General features: G+C 35.9%; 1 protein-coding gene across 4 annotated transcripts in view; it reads left to right on the forward strand.

The window, feature by feature from the left end:
- IMMP2L (inner mitochondrial membrane peptidase subunit 2) overlaps positions 1-20,798 on the forward strand; it is a 901,263-nt gene that overhangs the window by 613,460 nt on the left and 267,005 nt on the right. For 3 of the 4 annotated variants that reach the window (XM_036863031.1, XM_036863032.1, XM_036863029.1), the window contains exon 5: positions 5,375-5,440. The exons of the other annotated variant lie outside the window; for it this stretch is intronic. In XM_036863031.1, the coding sequence (XP_036718926.1) occupies positions 5,375-5,440 (66 nt within the window). The remainder of the gene's footprint in view (positions 1-5,374; positions 5,441-20,798) is intronic. 4 annotated transcript variants of the gene reach the window in all.

Raw genomic sequence — 20,798 nt, forward strand, 5'->3', positions numbered from 1 at the left:
AATTATTGGAGGGTTTTTGAAATAAATATTCTATCTATGTAAGTCTTAAAAAAAAAATCCTAACGATTTGCTTGTGTCCAGTTAATTGATCTCCTTTATGAATTTATTTTAGGAAGAGATGCCTCTAAGATTTACCGATTTCCTACTATGCGTTAGACCCTCTGCTGGAGTTTTCATGTGTTCTCTCAGTTGTTATATGACGCTAGAGGTGGACGAAATCATCAAGATTTCTAAGGGTTCCCAAACTCATGTGTTCTCAGTCACTGAGACCCACATGAAACAAGCTGTTGGCACTGGGGCAACTTCTCAGGATCTGCTTCTCAGATCCAGTGGACTCTTTTCATGGAAGAATGTAGGCTTGGGGTGCCAGATCTTTGTATTTTTCTAAGAGGAACAGGAAATGAGAATTTTTATGTGAAGTCTCCTGTTTGTTTGGCCAGCTCCAGATTTAAAAATAAATAAATAAACGATGTGTGGACCAAACAAAACATTTCTACAAGCTAGATCTGATTGTCTGACTTCTGGTTTAGGACTTCTGATCTAGCCTTATCTCTCCGAAAATGAGACCCAGATTGTTTACAGGGCTTGCCTACATTCGGCAGCTGTCTGTACCAAAGGCGGAACAGTGACCATGGATTCCATTTCCAATGTCCCCCAGTCCATGCATTTGTAAGACACAAGGCGCCCAAGCAGAAATGCTTAGGCCATGGAGAATGGGTGAGACTGAATATTGCCAGGAAAGGACTAGGTACACTCGTAGGCCTTTTCTAACTCTAACCTATGAAAATCATGTGAAACCCAGGCAATATTTTCCAAAATTAAAAAAAAAAAAAGAGAAGAGAAGCTTTCATTTGCTAAGGTTTTTCATGACTTTTTATTCTGTTGTGTGGACTTTTCATTTTCATTTTGATAATAAAGCAACAATACTTTTTTTTTTTTTTTACCATTTTGATGATGTAAAATTAGTTGATTTAATGCATGTCCATCCTTTCGACAGTATAAAAAATAGTCTATTATAGGTCATTCCTAGAATATTAGTTCTTAGTTTTACCTCATTAATGAAGAGTTAAAATTTAGACCTTTCTGTGATATATGCCAAGGTGACTTCTAATCCTGAGATGAATTCTATAATAATCTGGGCCAATCCTGAACCATATAAATATAAAAATCTACACAACCCACAGAGGGAAGTTTTAGAATTTTACTATAAATGGGAGAAGGGTGAACGTGCTCAGACACAGGGTTCAGATATATGTCTGACATCAGGATGAGCACAAGTGTACCAACAGAGAGGGTGGCACACTTGCTAGTCTCCTCATTCCCACAGAACACAAGAGGGTCTCTCTTGAGTTTTCCAGAGTACCTTCCCAGTGTTCCAAACAGGATCAAAATAACAACGTTTTGGGAGCATACACAAACATGAAATTAGCTACAAAGGTTATGAGACTGAAGACATGGCTCTGTTGGCTTGTCACAGGGTAAAAATGGCGACACTTCTATCAAGATAGGAAGTGAAATTCAAGGAGAGGAACATTAAGTATCACGGAAATCTTATTATGTCTATGCTAACCCTTCACCCTTCCCCACAACCATTCTCGTTAGAGATAAGTTCTGCCACATCAAACTGATCTACTGAGACCTACGCAATAGAGAGACGATTCTAGGCATCTTGTCCAAACCTCTGGCGAACCTTGCCTAATTAAATCTTCGGCATAAAACAGAATGCTTAAAATTCAGACTCCAGTAATAAATATTGTAAAACAATGCTTATTATGAAAACACTAAAATTTCAAATTTAAATGCAAATTTTATTGGGCAGCACACATCGTGTCCCTAAAGTAAGGCGTAATCCTTCACTTGTTATTTTTCTCACTTCTAGAAGACAGGCAAGTGGCCGAGAAAATGTAGACAAAGGGAAGTTCAGTGACTTTCACAGTGTAAATCTGTAATAACTCTAGTACCACTTGTACGTACATCCAAGTAATGCATTCAACAGCCTAATGATTAAAATATAGATATAGATTTTGAACAGTAATGGGATTAATGTTAGTAATAGCCTTTGTAAAAATTTTTGAATCATGTGATTAGATTCATGAGATTAATATTACATTAAAATATAGATACATTTGAAGTAGTAATTCATAAGACTTTAATTATATATGTAGCTCACTTTGTATATTCTATTTTGCCTCATGATCTTACTATGTAGGTTATTTTAAAATATAAAATAATTTTCAAGTATATCTCAAAAGCTTAAAGGTTGTGGCATAAATACTATTTTACGCTGATAAGGGTTGCATTTCATGTTATTTCATTAATGTTAATAGCGCATCAATATTAGGTGGGGAGACTTGATGATTAGTTCAGGTCTCACTCCTGTCTTGGAACGTTTCTTCTCAGTTAATGTCATGTGACACAAATATTTGTCATCTTCTAATGGACTTCCCAGTAATCTGAACCAAAAATCCAGGCATGTGTTTTATCACACACAGAACTATGCCCCTCCTCTTTGCTTTATATCCTTCCTAATTTTTCCCAGTACAGTTGCATGCATGTTTTCTCTTTATAATTACTGAAGCAAGGTCATGGTACACATAAATTTTCTAGCTCACATGTTAAATCTGTGTATCCTGTTGATATTTCCACATCATTAAAAATTCTTTTATAACGTCATTTTTAATGATTGAAGAATATTTTATGTGGATGGACTATAATTTATTTCACCAATCTTTTCTTGTTGATTTTTTCTCTTTTTTAAAATAGACAACATCCATGTAGCTAAAATTTTGTATGCATCCACAACCATTTCATAAGGATACATTCCTAAAAGCATAATTGATATGTTAAAGAGAATATAAAATCTTAACCTATTTACCGAAAGGTATGTTACATGATCACGTACTTTAGGACATGTACTAAATCCTCAACAACAAACTGTATTAATAGTATTATTACTATTTCTTTGTCAGTATAATAGGAAAATGGTGTCTTATTGTTTTAATATACAATTCTTTGGTGATCACTGAGGTTGAATTTTTTTTTATATACATTTCTGGTTATCTAAACAGAGAGACATGGGGGCAAATTTTTCTAAAGATCTATAAGTAACCCTGCACAGAAGATATGAATTCCGTCATCTTGAATGTGCCCAGATCCCTCACTCTAGCTGTACATAAATGACATTAAATTTATAGAAATATAGTGTTTAGTCAATTCAGTGAAGGGGACAGTTCAGTCAAAAACTCTGATCAAATTTCCTTTTAAAATAAAGAATATTAATAGTTAATTTAGTGGAAAATTATGTCACTAAGTTTCACAAGTAGACTCAAATGGTTTAGATGATTTTGTTTTCTCTGCAAGATATAATGTGAAATATAAATCTTATTGAAACTGCATATTTCCTTTGATGAAGTATTACATTTTGAATGTATTTAATCTTTTTTAGTATTTGTGCATTTACTTTCCTTTTTAAAGGTAATTCAATTCAAAATGTGACTTGAATTGAAAATATTTTTATCTATCTCTGATTTTTAAATACATGTTAAGTGATCATTTATGTGATATGTGAGCTGTTTCTTGAAACACATGTTAAATCAAAAGACTGAAAATGTTATTGGCAGGAAATTGAACATATTAAGATTGAGTTATCCATTGCTGTGTAACCTCTAGCAGCTTAAAACAACAAACATTTTCTCACACATTTTTCTAAGAATCAGGAAACCAGAAGCAGCTTCAGTGGGTGGTATGGCTCAGGGTCTCTCATGAAGTTGCCGTGAAGCTATTGGCCACAGCTGCACTTTCTGAAGACTTGATTGGGGCTGAAGGATCTACTGGGTTTTGTTTGTTTGTTTGTTTGTTTTTAATTGAAATGTAGTTGATGTACAATATTGTGTTAGTTTCAGGTGTACTACCTAGTGATTCGACATTTACATACATTAGGAAATGATCACCCCGATAAGTCTAGTAACCATCTGTACCCATACAAAGGTATGAAGATATTATTGGCCATGTTCCTTTTGCTGTATATTACATCCCAGTGGCTTATTTATCTTATAACTGGAAGTTTGTACCTCTTAATCCCTTTCGCCTATTTCACCCAACCTCCCACTCCCCTCCCTCCTGGCAACCACCCTTTTGTTCTCTGTATCTATGAGTGTGTTGAAGGATCTTCTTCTAAGTTCATTCACATGAAGGTTGGCCAACCTTAGTTCCTCACTAAATGAGTTTCTCAGTAGGACTGCTGAGAAGCAGACATGGCTTCTAGAGTGAGGAATCCCAGAGATAGAGTAAGGGGGGAGGAGGGAAGAGAAGGGGAGGGGAGTATTTATTTGAGTAAATAGTATTACCTTAAGTAAACATTTACCATAAGCTACTAATCATAGATTAAAATAAATGATGTCTGCATTAAGTATATCAGAACCTATCAATTTCTTTTAGTCTTGTTTTAGCACTCTGAATTACATAATCTTTAAATGGCTAAACCTAATTGTGCTTTAAAAGAATTTCCTCCCCTTGTCCCTCCTCATCAAGCTCTACCATACCCTAAAACCCGAACCCCAGATTCTCCCTGCATCTGCCTCTCTCTCCAGGACTGTCCAGTATTATGCCCCAAAGAGGGTAGGGTCTTGGAGGAAGGAAAACACAGAGTTTAGGGGGACCTCAAACGCTGTGTCCTCTGTGCTTCTGTAGAATGATGCGAGTACAAGTGACAAGACTCCAGCAAGGCTGGGCCCTGCCCCTCTCCAACTGATCCTTCTGCACAAGGGTCAGAAGCAGCTTTAAGTAGGAAATGTGGCAAGGGACCAAGGGGTTAAGAACAGCCCCAAACTTCAAGTCCTTGAGGAAGTGACATCCTCTCCTCTGGGTGGCCCTGGTCTAAGTGCTTTGTTAGAAATAAACCAACATGGAAAAAAAAAAAAAAAGAATTTCCTAATTGTTTGTTTTTTTCAAAAAAATTCCTCTGTTCATTGTTTTCTTTGTTTAAAATCAACTCCTCTGTTTATTTTAAATAAATGAAGAAACTTAAGTATGTTATCATTTTAAAGAAATGCCTAATTATTTATGTATGAATCCTCTTTCCTACAGGTATTTAGATTTAATAATGAAAATCTTTATACTTCTGGGTTTTTATTAAAAAAAATTTTTTTTTTAATTTTTGAAAAGTTTCAGTGTGATCCTTTTCCCTCAGAGGTTTAAAATAAGAATTCTTTCACTCTTAGCTCTATCTCACTTGGGACCTAAGTAGGACTGATGTCATGTCACGGTTGCAAAGGATCCTGTAATGACTTTAATATAGCGTATTTTCTTGTAAAATTTCTTTTCATTTTCTTAAAGCAACAGACATAACTGATTATATAACCTTATCTTTTTCTAGGTCTCCTAAAAACCCAGAACAGAAGATCATTAAGAGAGTGATTGCTCTTGAAGGAGATATTGTAAAGTAAGAATTTAAACTAGTTTTTTTTGTTGGTTTTTTTTTTTTGTTTTCTTTGAGTTTAGGTTGTAAATATCTAGATTTTTGTCGAGTTTTTAAATCACCTCACATGGAAAGTGCATTCAATCCAAAGAGGTGTCTTTGAAGTCTTCAAACCTTTGGAGACTTTCCAAATGAACTGGTACATCTTTAGTGAGTATCATCAAACATTTCAGGATATAACACATAAATAAACTGACTGATGGTATTGTTATCCTTTACCTGGGAAGCACAAGAGAAATAAATATTAATTAAGCTGAAATTAACCACATTTTATAAAAAGACCATTAAATAACTGTTTTTCAGGCATTGAAATTAGTATGATTGTTTTAGGTTATGATGTCAAGGTTCATTTAGAAAATTCAATAACATTTTGTTATTTTAGAAGCAAACACACAGGAACTAAGGGAGAGCTTATATTATAATAGAGATGGGGGAAGATGAAAAGAATGTGGAAACAGAGCTTCTGAATCAGTGACAAAAACAGTAGCTTAAAAAATAACATTGTAACAATCAGTGGTTTAACAATGTGTAGTAACATCTTATTTATTCTACTTGCTGATAAGTCTAGAATAATGTTTGAGATTCAACTAGTAAATATTGATGTAGCGTGATATGTCTCATATTGATTGCTTACTTTAAGTTACAGCCAAGTCTATACATGTGGGATTCAATATACTTTGAAAACTATATTCAGAAAGTTTTTGATCCTATTTCTCCCAAAAACCTTGTATTAATGACAGTACAGTTTAAGCAATCTCATTAAAATGAACCTCAATTAAAATGGTCTAGAGCAGAATCTAGACCAACAGTTCTCAAAGGATGGCCCAAAGACCACTAGGAGTTTCCAAGACCCTTTGTGGGGTTCTGTGAGATCAAAACTACTTTCCTAGTAATACTAAGGTGTTATTTGCCTTTTCATTGCCATTTCTCATGAGTGTACAGTAGAGTTTTCCAGAGGCTACATGATGTATGATATTGCAGCAGATTGAAGGCAGGAGCAGATAAGAGAATGTGGCTGTCTTCTATTAAGCCAGATACTAAAAAGATTGCCAAACATGTTAAAAAAAAAAAAAAGCCACTCTTCTCACTATTTTTTCTCTTGTTTTGGAAAACAACTATACTTTTCATTAAATATGTTCTTTGTGTTAACGTACAAGTTTATTATTGTTATTTTACATTGAATCACTAAAGATTTTTTTTAATTCTTCATTTTAATTTCTAATATGATAAATATTGACATCTAATATACACATAAAAGTTCTTTGAGACCTCAGTTATTTTTAAGAGTGTAAGGGTGTCCTCAGACCAAACAGTTTGAGAACTTGCTGATGCAGTAATGAATGGCAAACATTTTCATGTCCAGATTAAGTAATTATTAGTAGCCTGCATGGTATCAATGGAGCTATCGAGGTATGGTATGTTTAGTTTATATTCATGAGTATTTGTTTGGTCTTTTTTTTCTTCTAAAATCTTTATTCAATTATAAAGCAGAAACTAACACACCATTGTAAAGCAATTATACTCCAATAAAGATGTTTAAAAAATCTTTATTGAGGTATAATTTATATACATATATATACACATGTATAATTCACCCATTTTAAATATACAGTTCAGTGAGCTTTAATATAAATGTATACAGTTGTGCAACCCTCACTGCAATCTAGTTTTTGAGCCTTCCTATTACCCTCAAACATTCCCTCACCTGATTTGCCCTTAACTCTGGTTCCCATCATTCCCCGTTGCCAGTGCCACACAACCACGGATCTGCTTTCTGTCTCTATAGGTTAGCCTTTTCTAGAAATTTTATTTACATGGTAATATACAATATTTAGTCCTTTGTACCTGGTTTCTTTCACTTAGCGTAGTGTTTTCTGGTTCCTCTGTGCTGTGCACCTGTAGTTTGTTCCTTTATATGATTGATTACATCCCATCATATGGATGCACAACTCTTAAGACTATATTAGAAACAATGAGTTCTACCTTTTAAATGGGTAAATCATATGTTACATGAGTTACACCTCAGTAAAGCTATTAAAAAACAAAACAAAAGAAAGATCAATAACGTAGGCAAAAATTTCATCTATGTAAAGTAATCTAACAGGATTAGGAATGTCAAGAGATACATTTTATAGTATAATCCAAAGGTAACACAAATTTCATTCAGATGTATCATTATTGCTCACTAGCTGACTAGTCAACAATGTGAGATTGCAAAGCTTGTTCAGACATAAAAAAAAAAAAAAGAAACCTCTGTGCAATCAGAAGTCCTACAACAGACCTCTCAGAAAAAAAGGATGGGTTGTTGCTTTCCTCAGTAAATGTAAATATTGGGTTCACAGAGGAGATGCTGAGCTAGAAAGAGGGCTAATGGTACAGGATTGAAGGGTGAGAAAAGGGGATACGGGAATGTAGTAGCTTTACATCTTTTTTCCCCACTGCTGCAACCCATGTGTGCAAAGTCTAGCTTCTTTGTTCCATCCTGAAAACTGACACTTTGGACATGCATCCCTTTCTGGCCCCTTCACTATGCCTCTATCATGCAGCAATGAATAATATGAAGAATGGAAGTGACAAGGCTCAAGACTTTTCCACTGTGTGGCCTCTAAAGACTAGTAAATAATTGATTAGAAGAAAATTACTTTTGTATTTGGTGTTTTAAAAGAAAAATTTAAATTTCATTTCTCTGAATCTTTGGTACCTAAATATCCTAACCTTCCTGGACTTTCAATTAATAATTGAATATATTCCTATAATGATTTTCTAACAGCATTGAAAAACATTAAGGGATATTTAGGGAATAAAATACTGTTCACTCATGTGCTTACTTCTTTTCTCTCTGACCCATTTTTAAAAATATAAGAACATATTAAAATTTTTTTTAATATGCTATCTGTCTACCACTGGAAGTCATTAGTTGACTGGTGTCCTAACTTGTAGTAGGCAAGGTGCTTTGGTCTGTGATAGGACTTTCCAGTCCCACCTTTATCTTGGTTAATACTGGCTTACCTAGCAGGCAAGCTAAGTACTAATGTAGGTCTCTAGAAAAATATTTTTTTGAAAAAAATTGTTATTTTATTAAATGACCAAAGAAAAACAAATCGGACTTATCAGGACTTGGTTATACTTACTGTGGGTTTTATATTATTTTTATTTTGAATTATACATAATTAGAGGCTATAAAGGGAACCATAATCTTTTCAAAGGTTAAGCCCTTAAAAGGCTTAATCCAGTCCTCAATTTAATGTTCTGTTAGTGAAACTCCTTCAGATTACAATAATAGAGAGTAAAATATAGTTGAAAGAGCACTCATTCGAAAGCTACCTGGGGAAGGAAGGGTGATAGCGCCCAGGGGCAGCCTAGCCTCACTAAAGAACAGGAATGGCAGTGCAGCACTTCTGGTTTCTGTACACTTGTGCCCGGTCTGCTGTCACACTGCTTCTGCCTGTGTTGTCTGTGTTTCAGTTGGCTTTTGCCCCATTGTCAACTGCTGACTTCCTTGGGTGTGCCCCGTGTTTAAACTACCTGAGAGAAATCTGAGCGTGCCCCTTTGAGGTATAGATCTAGAATCTGTCCACCTGACAGGCCACTGTCAACCAATTGATCAGTTGCCTTTGGGATAGGTGCCCTGCCCTGGTCCAGTCAGCTGTGTCTAGGCCTGCCATAAACCTGGTACAAACCCTGTAATTATAAGGAACCTCTTGGAAAGGGCTTGTAGGTATGGCAGGTACCCTGAGGTCTCTCAGATTCTGGCAGTGAGATTAGCAGTCCTTTACTCAGCACTACCCTTCAAAACCTCACTTTCTTTCTTTTTTTTTTTTTTTAATTTATTTATTTTATTTTTTTGGCTGTGTTGGGTCTTCATTGCTGCTCTCCTGCTTTCTCTAGCTGCGGCGAGTGGGGGCTGCTCTTCGTTGCAGTGCTCAGGCTTCTCACTGTGGTGGCTTCTCTTGTTGAGGAGCACGGGCTCTAGGCACGCGGGCTTTAGTAACTGTGGCATGCGGGCTCAGTAGTTGTGGCGCACGGGCTTAGTTGCTCCGCGGCATGTGGGATCTACCCGGACCAGGGCTCGAACCCGTGTCCCCTGCATTGGCAGGCGGATTCTTAACCACTGCGCCACCAGGGGAACCCAAAACCTTACTTTCAATTAGACTGTAATCTGCTCTCCTTAGTAGTTGCTTAGACCTTACTCTCTAGGGAAGATATTTTGTTTGTTTAAATTATAGAAGTAACAGAAGCTTGAAAAATGCAAAGTGCTTTAATGAACATCCTTGCACACATGCCTTCATACACTTGTGTGTTTAGTCTTACAGAATAGATATCTAGAAGTGGAAATATTCAGTCGACATATGTTTTGGTGTTGCTGTTGTTGTTGTTGTTTTTAGTTCTAATATATATACAACCAAGTTTCCCTCCCAAGAGGTTTGTGTATGTTTATACCCTTACCAACACTGCATGAAATACCCTTTCAGAGGAAATTGATTTAAATATCATGTGCAGTGGGAAAGCTGTGGCTTCAGATTCAGAAACCAAAACACGGCAACACAAAATTTGGAAATAGTTCTAGATGATCAGGTTATATTTAATGTAATCAGTTCACTGATGGTGTAGGCCTTAGAACTATTCATTTAGAACACTAGTCCAGACACTAGAGAGACGTAGTTGAACAAAAGAGACAAAGTCTCTGCCTTCATTGGAGCTTACATTTTAGTGGTTGGAAGCTAATAATAAACAGGCGAACATATAACACATAATGCAATGTCATGAGCTAGAAGTGCTGTGAAGAAAAATAAAGTAGGAAAGGATGTGTAGGGTGATGGTAGGGTCTGGGATTGCTATTTTAGGTAGGATATTTACTGTAAACTTCTCTAATGAGAAGATATTTGAGCAGACTTCTAAATTAAGGGAGAGGAGGGGAAAGAGAGCCATACTAGAATCTGGGGAAGGACAGTTCAGCCCAAAGGAATAACAAATGCAATTCTGAGATGGATACACGTTCGGTGAGTTTGAGGAATTGCAAGACGCCAGCCAGCATGTTGCACCTTTGGGAAGGAAGACAATGGAGGTAGAAGATTAGGTCTGAGAGGTTCGCAGAACCTTGTGGGTCATAGTAAGGATGACAGGTGTTTATTCTAGTGGGATGGCAGGCCAGTGGAGAGTTTTGAGCCATGGAGCAGTATGATCTGATTGGTGTTTTGTTTTGTTTGTTTTTAACATCTTTATTGGAGTATAATTGCTTTACAATGGTGTGTTAGTTTCTGCTTTATAAGAAAGTGAATCAGCTATACATATACATATATCCCCATATCTCTTCCCTCTTGCGTCTCCCTCCCTCACACCCTCCCTATCCCACCCCTCTAGGTGGTCACAAAGCACCGAGCTGATCTCCCTGTGCTATGCAGCTGCTTCCCACTAGCTATCGGTTTTACATTTGGTAGTGTATATATGTCCATGCCACTCTCTCACTTTGTCCCAGCTTACCCTTTCCCCTCCCCGTGTCCTCAATTCCATTCTCTAGTAGGTCTGCATTGGTGTTTTTAGAGACTCACTCTGCCTGCTGTGAGGAGAATAGGTTAAAGCGAGGCAATCTGACCCAAGTAACTGGTCAAAGTATTTTTCTCTTGAGAAAAATCACATCTAGCTTCTTCTAACAGTAAAGTGTCCTTGTTTATGACATGAATGATGACTACTTCGATTTATTATTTTCGGAGTGACTCATAAAAGTAGTCACATTATTTGTAATCACTGTCATTATGATTATATTGGCAAGGTGAAAAGTAGAGTTGAAGTATTTGTTCAAAGAATTCAGATGACTGTTTCTAATATAGTAAAAGAGGAGACTTTCAGGGGTCCGAATGTTCTCTCTTGATGTCAACATTGATTAAAATCACAAGGCAATTGCTTGAGTCTCTGGATAGCTTAGCTAGGAATGTTAGTTATTGTCATAAAGTTAACCCAAATGGGGATACTTATCTATAACATGAACAGTCAAAAGCTAATGAAAGTAATATTTAGACCCATTAGTTCCACCAAAATGTTTTTCATAGTTATTTGCTTTTTCCCATTAATTTGTTATGACTCACAGAGAAGCCCTGTTTTAGAAAAGCATAAAATGAATACAAAGCACTAAACTGCAGCAAGTCAATATGAATCAACTGCAGTTGGAATTTCGAAGGCATCAGCATTTTTTATTGGGACACTTGTGTTTTTGTTTCACAGATTTTGTCAGCCCAGTCAGAAATGAAATCTAGCATCATTTCTCCTCGTCCCTGATGGAATACACTTTACAGACATTTGGAATCTGGGCTTCCATGTAGTTAGCAACCTCAATGAAGTAAATGAATAGTCTTTTTAGTCTCCAGTGAAGAGGGAAACCAGATAATACATCACCTAAGCTAGGACACTTTCGAGAGTGAAAGGGGATGATATTAATTATTACATAGGAATAATCAGCATAAACTGAACTGCTCAAACTGCACCAAATGGTCACCCTAGCAGTAAATGTAATCTACTTTCTAATTCACTTCACATAATTTGATTTTGTTTTGTTTGTGGCCGTCCTTGTTCAGGAGAATTCCAAGAAGTGTTCATAGAAAACAATCACTTTGTGGCCTCCGGGAGGAATTAAGTCTGGTGGGATCGATGGTGTTGTGCTCACAGCACAGTGATTTTCCTGCTGCGAAGTACAGTGCAAGACTTTCTCTCACAAGTATTGATATTGCAAAGTAGTCTGAGGTAGAGAATCATGAGACTTTTCTCACTGCAAAATATTTAAATAATAATTCCTCTTCAAGTCCGGAGACTACTTTGTAAAATGTCAAAACATCCTGATTTATTAAAAATAACTTTCTGTTATTAGCAAACAAAAAAAAAATCCATTGAATCACTAGAAATTAAACATTTTAAAGCTTGTTGATCTTAAATGCGCTATTGAAGATAGGGAAATCAGTATTAACCTACCACAGATGGTTGGAACATATTATGTTCTAGCAAATGATGAAGCTTTATAGGAAGAAAAAGAGAACTAAATTGAGTTTTCCCCAGTAGAACTAAAAATGATGCCTGTTTAATAACTTCTTTTTATGGTTGGTGCAGTAGCTCTGAATAATAGAAGTCTAATGTGTCTATATGGCTCTCTTTGAAGACCATGCATTGGTTTATGGCATTTTTGGTAGATTAGTAATTAGGAATGCATCTGTCCTAAAAGGAAGGATAGAATGAAAAAGAAACTTGAAAAGAAGCTTGTGTCCAGGACCCTGATAAAGATTGGTGAAGGCAATGTTTTAGAGCATGGAAAATAATGGTTTTATTTTATAATTCTCAAATGGGAGCCAGATAGATGGTTGCTTCTGAGGACGGAAGGATATTTACACACTGGGTCCTAGCTGTTGGTAACTTGAACAGCAAGTTTTCAGAATGCTCTAAGGCCCTTTAGCCTGGTTTAATTTGAACCCTGAATTTTTCCAAAGCAAAATAGCATGGCACATCCTTGCTTAGTACTTAGGATCTAACCAGTGCTGTTAGTTAATAGGTAAGGGCTTGAATTGTGAAAGTAAGTGTCCCAGAGTCTGTCTAAGGGTTTATTTACCACTAAATAAGAGACATTTGTAAAAAATCATCATCTTCCCTCTGATGTGAACCTGAAAAATTATTAATATATTCTGGACATTTTTACCTTCTTCTTGCTAAAGAATTTTAATTCTTCTTTAATCAAGAATTAGGGATTGGTAGGTAACCCATACCTTTTTGGAAATATTTCTTTCTTTTACGTAGTTGTAAATGATTATTTATCACACTACTGCTATATCCATGAATAAAAATGGAATTGCTAATAAAAGCTCTATGCCCTAGCAATAGGTATTTCTAACTATCAAAGTGATAGTTACCTTAAGTTTACATATAGAAATGTTGATCTTGGTTTTCTAAAGTTGAGATCATTTCTGTAATCAATTTAGCAATATAGGGAGATTTCCAGAGGTACTACATGAAACATAGTATGTATACCTCCACCTAGGAGGATGCAGTGCTTGCTGGAAGTTACTAGAATATTTAGATTGAATTGCTTTTTCCAATAATGATAGCATCTGTTATTGTGGTATTCTCCCCACCCCCATCGGTGGTTCTCTGGTTTCACTTTCTACCTTAGTCGTCTTGTCTCTTGAAGAGGAGTCTTCTTTAGATATGAAACTCTTCCACATTTATTCATTCATGCATAGTCATTCATTTATTCATTCACTATGATGTAGAAGTTATGAGCACAAACTATGAATTCAGACTTCCTTGATTCGTTTCCCAGTTTTGTTCCTTATTGTGTTACTTTGCCAAATTACTTAATTCTCTAAACTTAATTTTTCTCATCTGTCTGTGAAATAGAAATTATAATAGTACATACTCTGTAGAGTTTTCTTGAGAATTACACGCAATAGTGAATATAATTTGGTTAGCACAGTGCTTGGCACATACGTATGTGTTCAGTAAATATTAGATATTATTATTAGTAGGCATCATGATTTAATCATTTATTGAGTGCTTAGAGTATTTACTATATGCTAGACACTGCAGAATTCTGAGATTATAAAAAGTCATAGGTAGTCCTTGCCTTCTAAAGCTTACAGTTTGGTATGAAAACAACAAAAATAGCAAACAAACAAACAAACAAACAAAAAATACAATGTAATGAAAGAATTGCCACCATGGAGATGTACCAAAGGTCCCTGGAACATTGGAGGAGGAGCATCTGGTCGACCTGAGGAGTTGGGCTGTATTGGAGACAACTTTCAGGTCGAAGTTTGAGATGAAGAGGACATCTCCAGCCTCTTCCTTAATTGTGAAAGTAATACAGGGTTAGTACAGAAAATTCAAACAATACTGGAGCGTATGAAGAAAAAAGGAAAGGTTCCTTTTTCTCTTAGCCCTAATTGAATTCCCAGAGGTATATCTGACGTATATCCTTCTAATCTGTGTCTCATAGTAGGATATTGAAAGGATTTGTCAAATATTTATCTTTCAGCAGTATTTTCCTTGAATACTCCATAAAGAAAAATACATACTTGAGATATATCTGTAAGTATTTATGTTTCCCAATGTGTATGTTATGCTATACTAGTATACTCATATGTCTATACTAGGTAGTTATTTGTAAACATGACAATTCCAGAATTGCTTATTTAGTAAGTCCTAAATGATAAGTAATAGTCCTAGGAGTAACGTACACAAAGATACCACAGGCGTATTATTGGGTAGCAATGATTTATGATTTAGACAAAACCATTTATAGAAAATTAAAGGAGAGAACATGAAAATAAATATTAACTGATATCCTCATTATTTAATGTTCTTCAAACTAAACTCGCCATATCTAAAAGGAAATATTAGCACTGTCATGGCCTCTCTAGGTAGTTCATGGGCTGAAATAACTGGGGTGCTTCAGGTAGGAAACCCATTGGCTTAGCTTAATTAGGGAAAATCTTTGCAACAGAAAGCCTAGCAGGATGCTGTGATCTGGCTCCATCCTCGTCCACATTTCCTTGTTTCTCTTTAAAAGATTGTAGTCAGTTTCTAACTTTATGCTTTTCACTAAGCTCTTTTTCTCTCTTCTTGGGCTGGCTTTGGGACTTTGCTCCTTGGTTCTGCCATTAGTCTCATCCCCCTCCCCCAGTACAGATAGATTATGTGAAGTGCTATTTTGGAATCTGATTTCTTCCTAGCAGGAAGTACATCACATCTGAAGCTGGCTGCTGCATTAGTGTATTAGCCTTCTTTGCTGCTGGCTTAATTACATTTCTTAGTAGTATTACTTTCTGAAGTTGTGGACTCCAAGTTAAAATATAGACAAATGCTAACTTTTGTACACTTCTTTGAACTAAATATTGATTTTTTTCCTCTGCTCACAGTAATGTAAGTCTGTCAAATATTTTGAAAAGACATATAAGTATAATTATCTCAGTAGGAAACTAAAAAGATTGTCTTAAAATACCTTTTTAACGAAGCTTAAGAAGCATGCCAGAAAGATTCAAGAATATTTCAGCCTGAATAATTACTTAATAATTAAGGAACAGATAGTTCTTCTATTTTTGTGCAATTTCAGCTAACCTTGTTTAAACTTAACATTGACTGTGGTTTCTCTTTAAAATGTTTGAAGGAAGATTTTCATGTAGGGAGCAGATGTGTTTGATGTATTGATTTAATTAGTTGTGGTTGCTCTAAAATTTTTGTTAATTTTTTTCTTATAAAAGTATCTTTTTTTAAAGATGCCTAAGAACAATAAGGGGTAGCATGATAAAGTAGAAGAATGTTACACTTGGGCTAAGATAATAGGAGATTCAATCTCAGCTCTGTTTTCTTACAAGCTAGGTGATCTTGGGAAAGTTACTGACCTCTCTGAGTTTTGATTTTTTTTTTTTTTAAATCTCTCTATTTTCAGGGTTATTTTGAAGACCAAATGAGGTAAATTAATATATGCACTAATCCTTTGTGAATTTCAACACACTATCAAAATTTAATGTAATTTAATTTAATATTCTACATGAAATAATGGATATAATTTGGTTAGCACAAAGCTAACCCAGAGCTTAGCAGAATGTCTGGCCCATTTTAGATGATCATTTTTTGTCATTGTTGAAATAATTTGATTGTACTGCTAGGTTAAGACATAGCTCCATATTTAGTGAATCCAAGAGGTGGAAGAAAAAACACTTTTAAAACTTTCCATGCAAGTATTCAAAGGCTGGCTATACTATATCTTTGGGATCTTGACCTGCTTCCTCCTGCACATTGTTACCTGTTGGCAAGATATTTCACAATTGTGATATTTGTTTCTTATTATACCTACAGCAGGGATCAGTATACTTTCTCTGTAAAAGGCCCATAATAAATAGTTTTGTCTTTGCAGGCCATACTGTCTCTGTCAAAAATACTCTACACTGATATTGTAGCAAGAAAGCAACTCTCAGTGATACATAAAATGAGTGGTGTAATAAAAATCTATTTACAAAAGCAGATGTTGGACTAGATTTGGCCCATAGGTCATAGTTTGCCAATCCTTGGTCTTTGTTATCTACTTTTATTCCCTTAACTTGGAAATCAATGGAAAATACAAAACTTATTTCTAGTCCTGGCCAATAGTTTAAATAGAAGAGAAGAATTAGCCTAAAAGCCATGGGTTCTTTGATTATATGTTGGTTGAGGCAGAGGGCAGTGGGAGAGAAAATACTGAGTTGCTACTTTGAGATTTTTGCGGAATTGCTAGAAGCCACATGGGTGGACCTGTACAATGAAGATATCTGTCTTGAGCTGGATGGGGAAGAGCTATTATACTATAGGAACCTTGCAAAACATCTTCACTGGAGAGCAGTCACAATGCTCATGAAAGAGTAGAATAAATTTCATTGCCCAAATAGTTTCTTTTAATACAAAAGGAACAGCCCTGCAGTTGGAAAAATTCTGTATCAGAATATTACCCTCATGCTATTTATATCTCGTCTTATAAGCCCAACATAGAACTCCAATTATCTTTTGGCTTTTATTTTAGCTCAGTCTGCCTATGCTGGACCAAACTGAGAGTCCAGAGAAGGAGCTAGTAACCTAGGGGATCTATTTTCTTTAAGTAATTTAGTTCCTCAGTTCATTTCATTGTGTTATGGAAAATATTCAAATGTTATCTAACTCATTATGATAGATACCTATGTGTATAATAGCATCATAATCACAAGCAGTAATTATTCCCATACTTAAAATGTTGATTTTGACACTAAAGTCTATGCATTTTATAAAATTGGAAAATATTTGTTTATCAGAAATATTAATTGTAAATTATTCATTAAAAAGGGAGTGTCTTGGACTTCCCTGGCGGTCCAGTGGTTAAGACTCCGATCTTCCACTGCAGGGGGTGTGGGCTCGACCCCTGGCCAGGGAACTAAGATCCCACATGCCCAGTGGCGTGGACAAAAAAAAAAAAAAAAAAAAAAGGGGTGTCTTCCTAGTTTTTTTTACTGCAGAGTGATCCTGTGTGAGAATCTGAATGGTTCATGCTAGCAGAACTAATAGGATTTTGAAATTGATCATCCTTGTTGTGATTCAAATGAGAATCGGAGTGAACATAATTAAAAAGTTCTTAATTATTAGGAGCCTGACTGTTGTTGATATTTTCTTTCAGAAGGGGAAATTGTGTGATGAAACTTGTATGTTTGGTTTATGATGAATAGCAAGTCATTAAATTCAGGCTTCTGCAACTTGTCACCTGGGAACCCAGGAGGTTTTCTACTTTGCTTATTACACAAATAAATTCTACTTCCTGACTATTATGCGATACCTGATTTTAATATGCAGCCTGGAGCAGGAAGTGATAAACACCGAGTCCCACGCTGCTGCACCTCCAGGTGTATTGATCCTTCCAAGGAACGTTTCTGCAGTCTGAGCTTCAGTTTTACATAATTGATGTAATTTTACATCAAAAAGTAAATGGCTATTTAATCTTTTACTCTAACATGAAGAGGAGTAGGTAATACATACTGGAATGGAGTTTAGTAAGATGGAAAGCCAAACTGAAGGATTTTCTATTTGAGATGAAAGTATAATAAGCGGTAGGCTTTACAAAAGCGTGGAATATGATAATAGAAGAGGGAGTGAATGAGCGGATTAGAATTTGGTATATGTATGGGAAACTAAGGTGACCTTTAATGGGTTTCTGGGACCGTCTTTGGGGGATTATGTAAATCAGGCCTGAATTCTAAATCTAATACGGCTATCATTAAAATCAAGCGAATGTTCACTGCACGATGGGAATTGAAATGACTCCTAACTTTATAATGTTTCTGAGCTCTAGTATTCTCACGGGACTTTCAAAAAAATCATGCTTTTTTATTAAAACTTGCAGTATCGTTAGTTATAAAGTGGAGGGAATCAAGGAGTATATAAGAAAATTTGTATGAAAGTTTTACTTTTCACATTGCTAGCAAGGTATGGAAATTTCACTGTGCATTGAGCCAGCAATGAGTATTAACATCATTTTAGTCTTTGCTAATAAGAAAAGTGAAAAAAATGTTTCTTACTGTTGTTTTCATTTATTATTATTATTGCTAAAAAGAATGAATATTTTATACAATTATTAATCTTTCATTTCCTTTTCTAAGAACTGTCTTTTCCAGAATTGGCCATTTTAAAAGGGTAGTAAATGTTTTCTTCTCAGTTTGAATATATTATGTATGTTAGCTCCTTGTCATATTTAGATCAAGTATATTTCCAGTTTGTGGTTTGCCTTTTAGTTTAATTCATTCTCATAGATTATTTAAGGACATAAGTTTTTTTTTAAGTTATTTCATCTTATTTTTGACGATTAAAGGTACAAAATGTAGAACTTTAGAAACTGAATTCTTTGAAATAACTTTTATACATTTATCTACTATGAGTTAACGCTATTAGTGTGTTAATGCTAATCTATGAGTTTAATGAATATAGAGAAATGGGAGTTCACTATAAAGTTTCCAACATGTTTTTCTCAATATTTTAAAGCTATGAAAATCTAGAAACCTTGTATTGTAGAAGACCATACATATGTCTATGTACTTTTTATAGGCAACACAGCTACCACGTGGAGGGTGGCATTGTTCTAGCAGAATGTTTCTCAAAGTGTGATCTCCAGATGACAACATCAGTGTCAGGTTTTAGGAATTCATTTCCGCTTTCTTTGTAATAACCTCCCTAGGGTCTCACACCTTTAGGAAAATGGAAAGCAGCTCACAATAAATTTGAGGACCCTTGGACTAAATGAGATTCAAAGATTGCTGACATGTGTTCCAGCTCTTAAATTCTATAATAGGTATTTTTTTGTAGAAAAGAAGGAAGCAGTCCGTACCTAACTTTTTGTAGATGGATTAGCACCCAAAGAATCTCTCCCCATTCCAGGGTAGAAGGGTGGATCCCAGCGCTGGGTCATTCCCTACAGCTGCTGCTTTACCCTGAGGCATCTTAGACATTGGCCTTGGATGTGATGTGCCCAAAAGGAGAAAGCACAAGAGGCAAGCAAGGGAGAAGCTTCTTTCACAGTGCCCAAAAGATGATTTACCAGGCCTTTGTTATTTCCTCCCGGATTACTGTGCCTGTATCCTAACTGGTTACCCTATTATACCCTTGCCAATCCATCCCCCACACTTCCACAAGAATGACTTCATTACAATGTTAGTCTTATTATGTCTCCCACACTCAGGAGCACGGCATGTACTACCCGTCATGATCTGATGACCCCTGAGTGTCTCTCCAGCTGCATTTTCTCCAGTAAGTTCTAGCCACCCTGGTAGTTTGCAGTTTCATGGCAGTTATGCACCTTTTCACATACCATTGCATTTGCAGGAAGCACCCTTCCTTTTGTCTTGTTCCTACTGTTTTGTTTTTGCCTGGGTAACTTCTACTCAGCAATTCCCTTTCTAGGAATTCATCTGGAGATGGACTTGCACATGAGTGAAAAGGAGTGTGTCCAAGGCATCATTGTTTATAATAGCAAAAGACTGCAGCCTTCTAAAGGTACATCGGTATAGTTAAGGACATGATGGTACAGTCATAAAATAAAACACTCTGGAACAATTAAAAAGAAAAGGATAGCTGTATATGTGCGCACACGTGCACACACGCACACACACAGTGTACTGGAGTTGTATTATTCCAGACTTTTAAAAAATGTGCTGCTTCTCTACATACGCTCACATGTTATCCTGTGCTTGGCAGACCTCCCCATCCCCGATCCATTTAACAAAATCCTGTACCCTTTCTCTGACAGAAATGATTGTCCTCTTCTCTGTTGCCATAGTACTTTATTGATCTTACAGGTGTACAATGCATCTAATTGTATTACAGCCATTTGAACATGTGTCTCTCTGCCTGTGAGCACCCTGAAGTCAAGGGCAACAACTCGTTTCTGGAGCCCAGCATTTAGCAGGGTCCAGTCTTCTGAAATCTAGCATACTGAGACATGTGCTCAGCAAGGATTTGTCATATTTAATGACTGCAGAAGGCTCCTGTGCAATATTTATAAAACTTCAATCCTGCCTCTCACTCTGTGAAATGATTCTATTTATTCCGGAAATATTTCAACTTAGTCCAATTAGCATCAGTCCCAACTCCTTATCTTTAAAAATGTAAACTCTCTAAATTGCTGAACATTAGTTTTTCATGTTGCTGAAGGTTAAGGAAAGCAAGTGGTAAAGAACATGAGTCCCAGCCATCTGTTTTCCTTTACTCTCTCCAGCAGCATCAGTGCTGCAGGGATTGTCCCTGCATAGCAAGAGGCATGAGGATGTGCTTGCTTATTATTGAAAAGGCTTTTGCACAG

This window comes from Balaenoptera musculus, chromosome 9, assembly GCF_009873245.2.
Source record: "Balaenoptera musculus isolate JJ_BM4_2016_0621 chromosome 9, mBalMus1.pri.v3, whole genome shotgun sequence".
Lineage (NCBI taxonomy): Eukaryota > Metazoa > Chordata > Mammalia > Artiodactyla > Balaenopteridae > Balaenoptera > Balaenoptera musculus.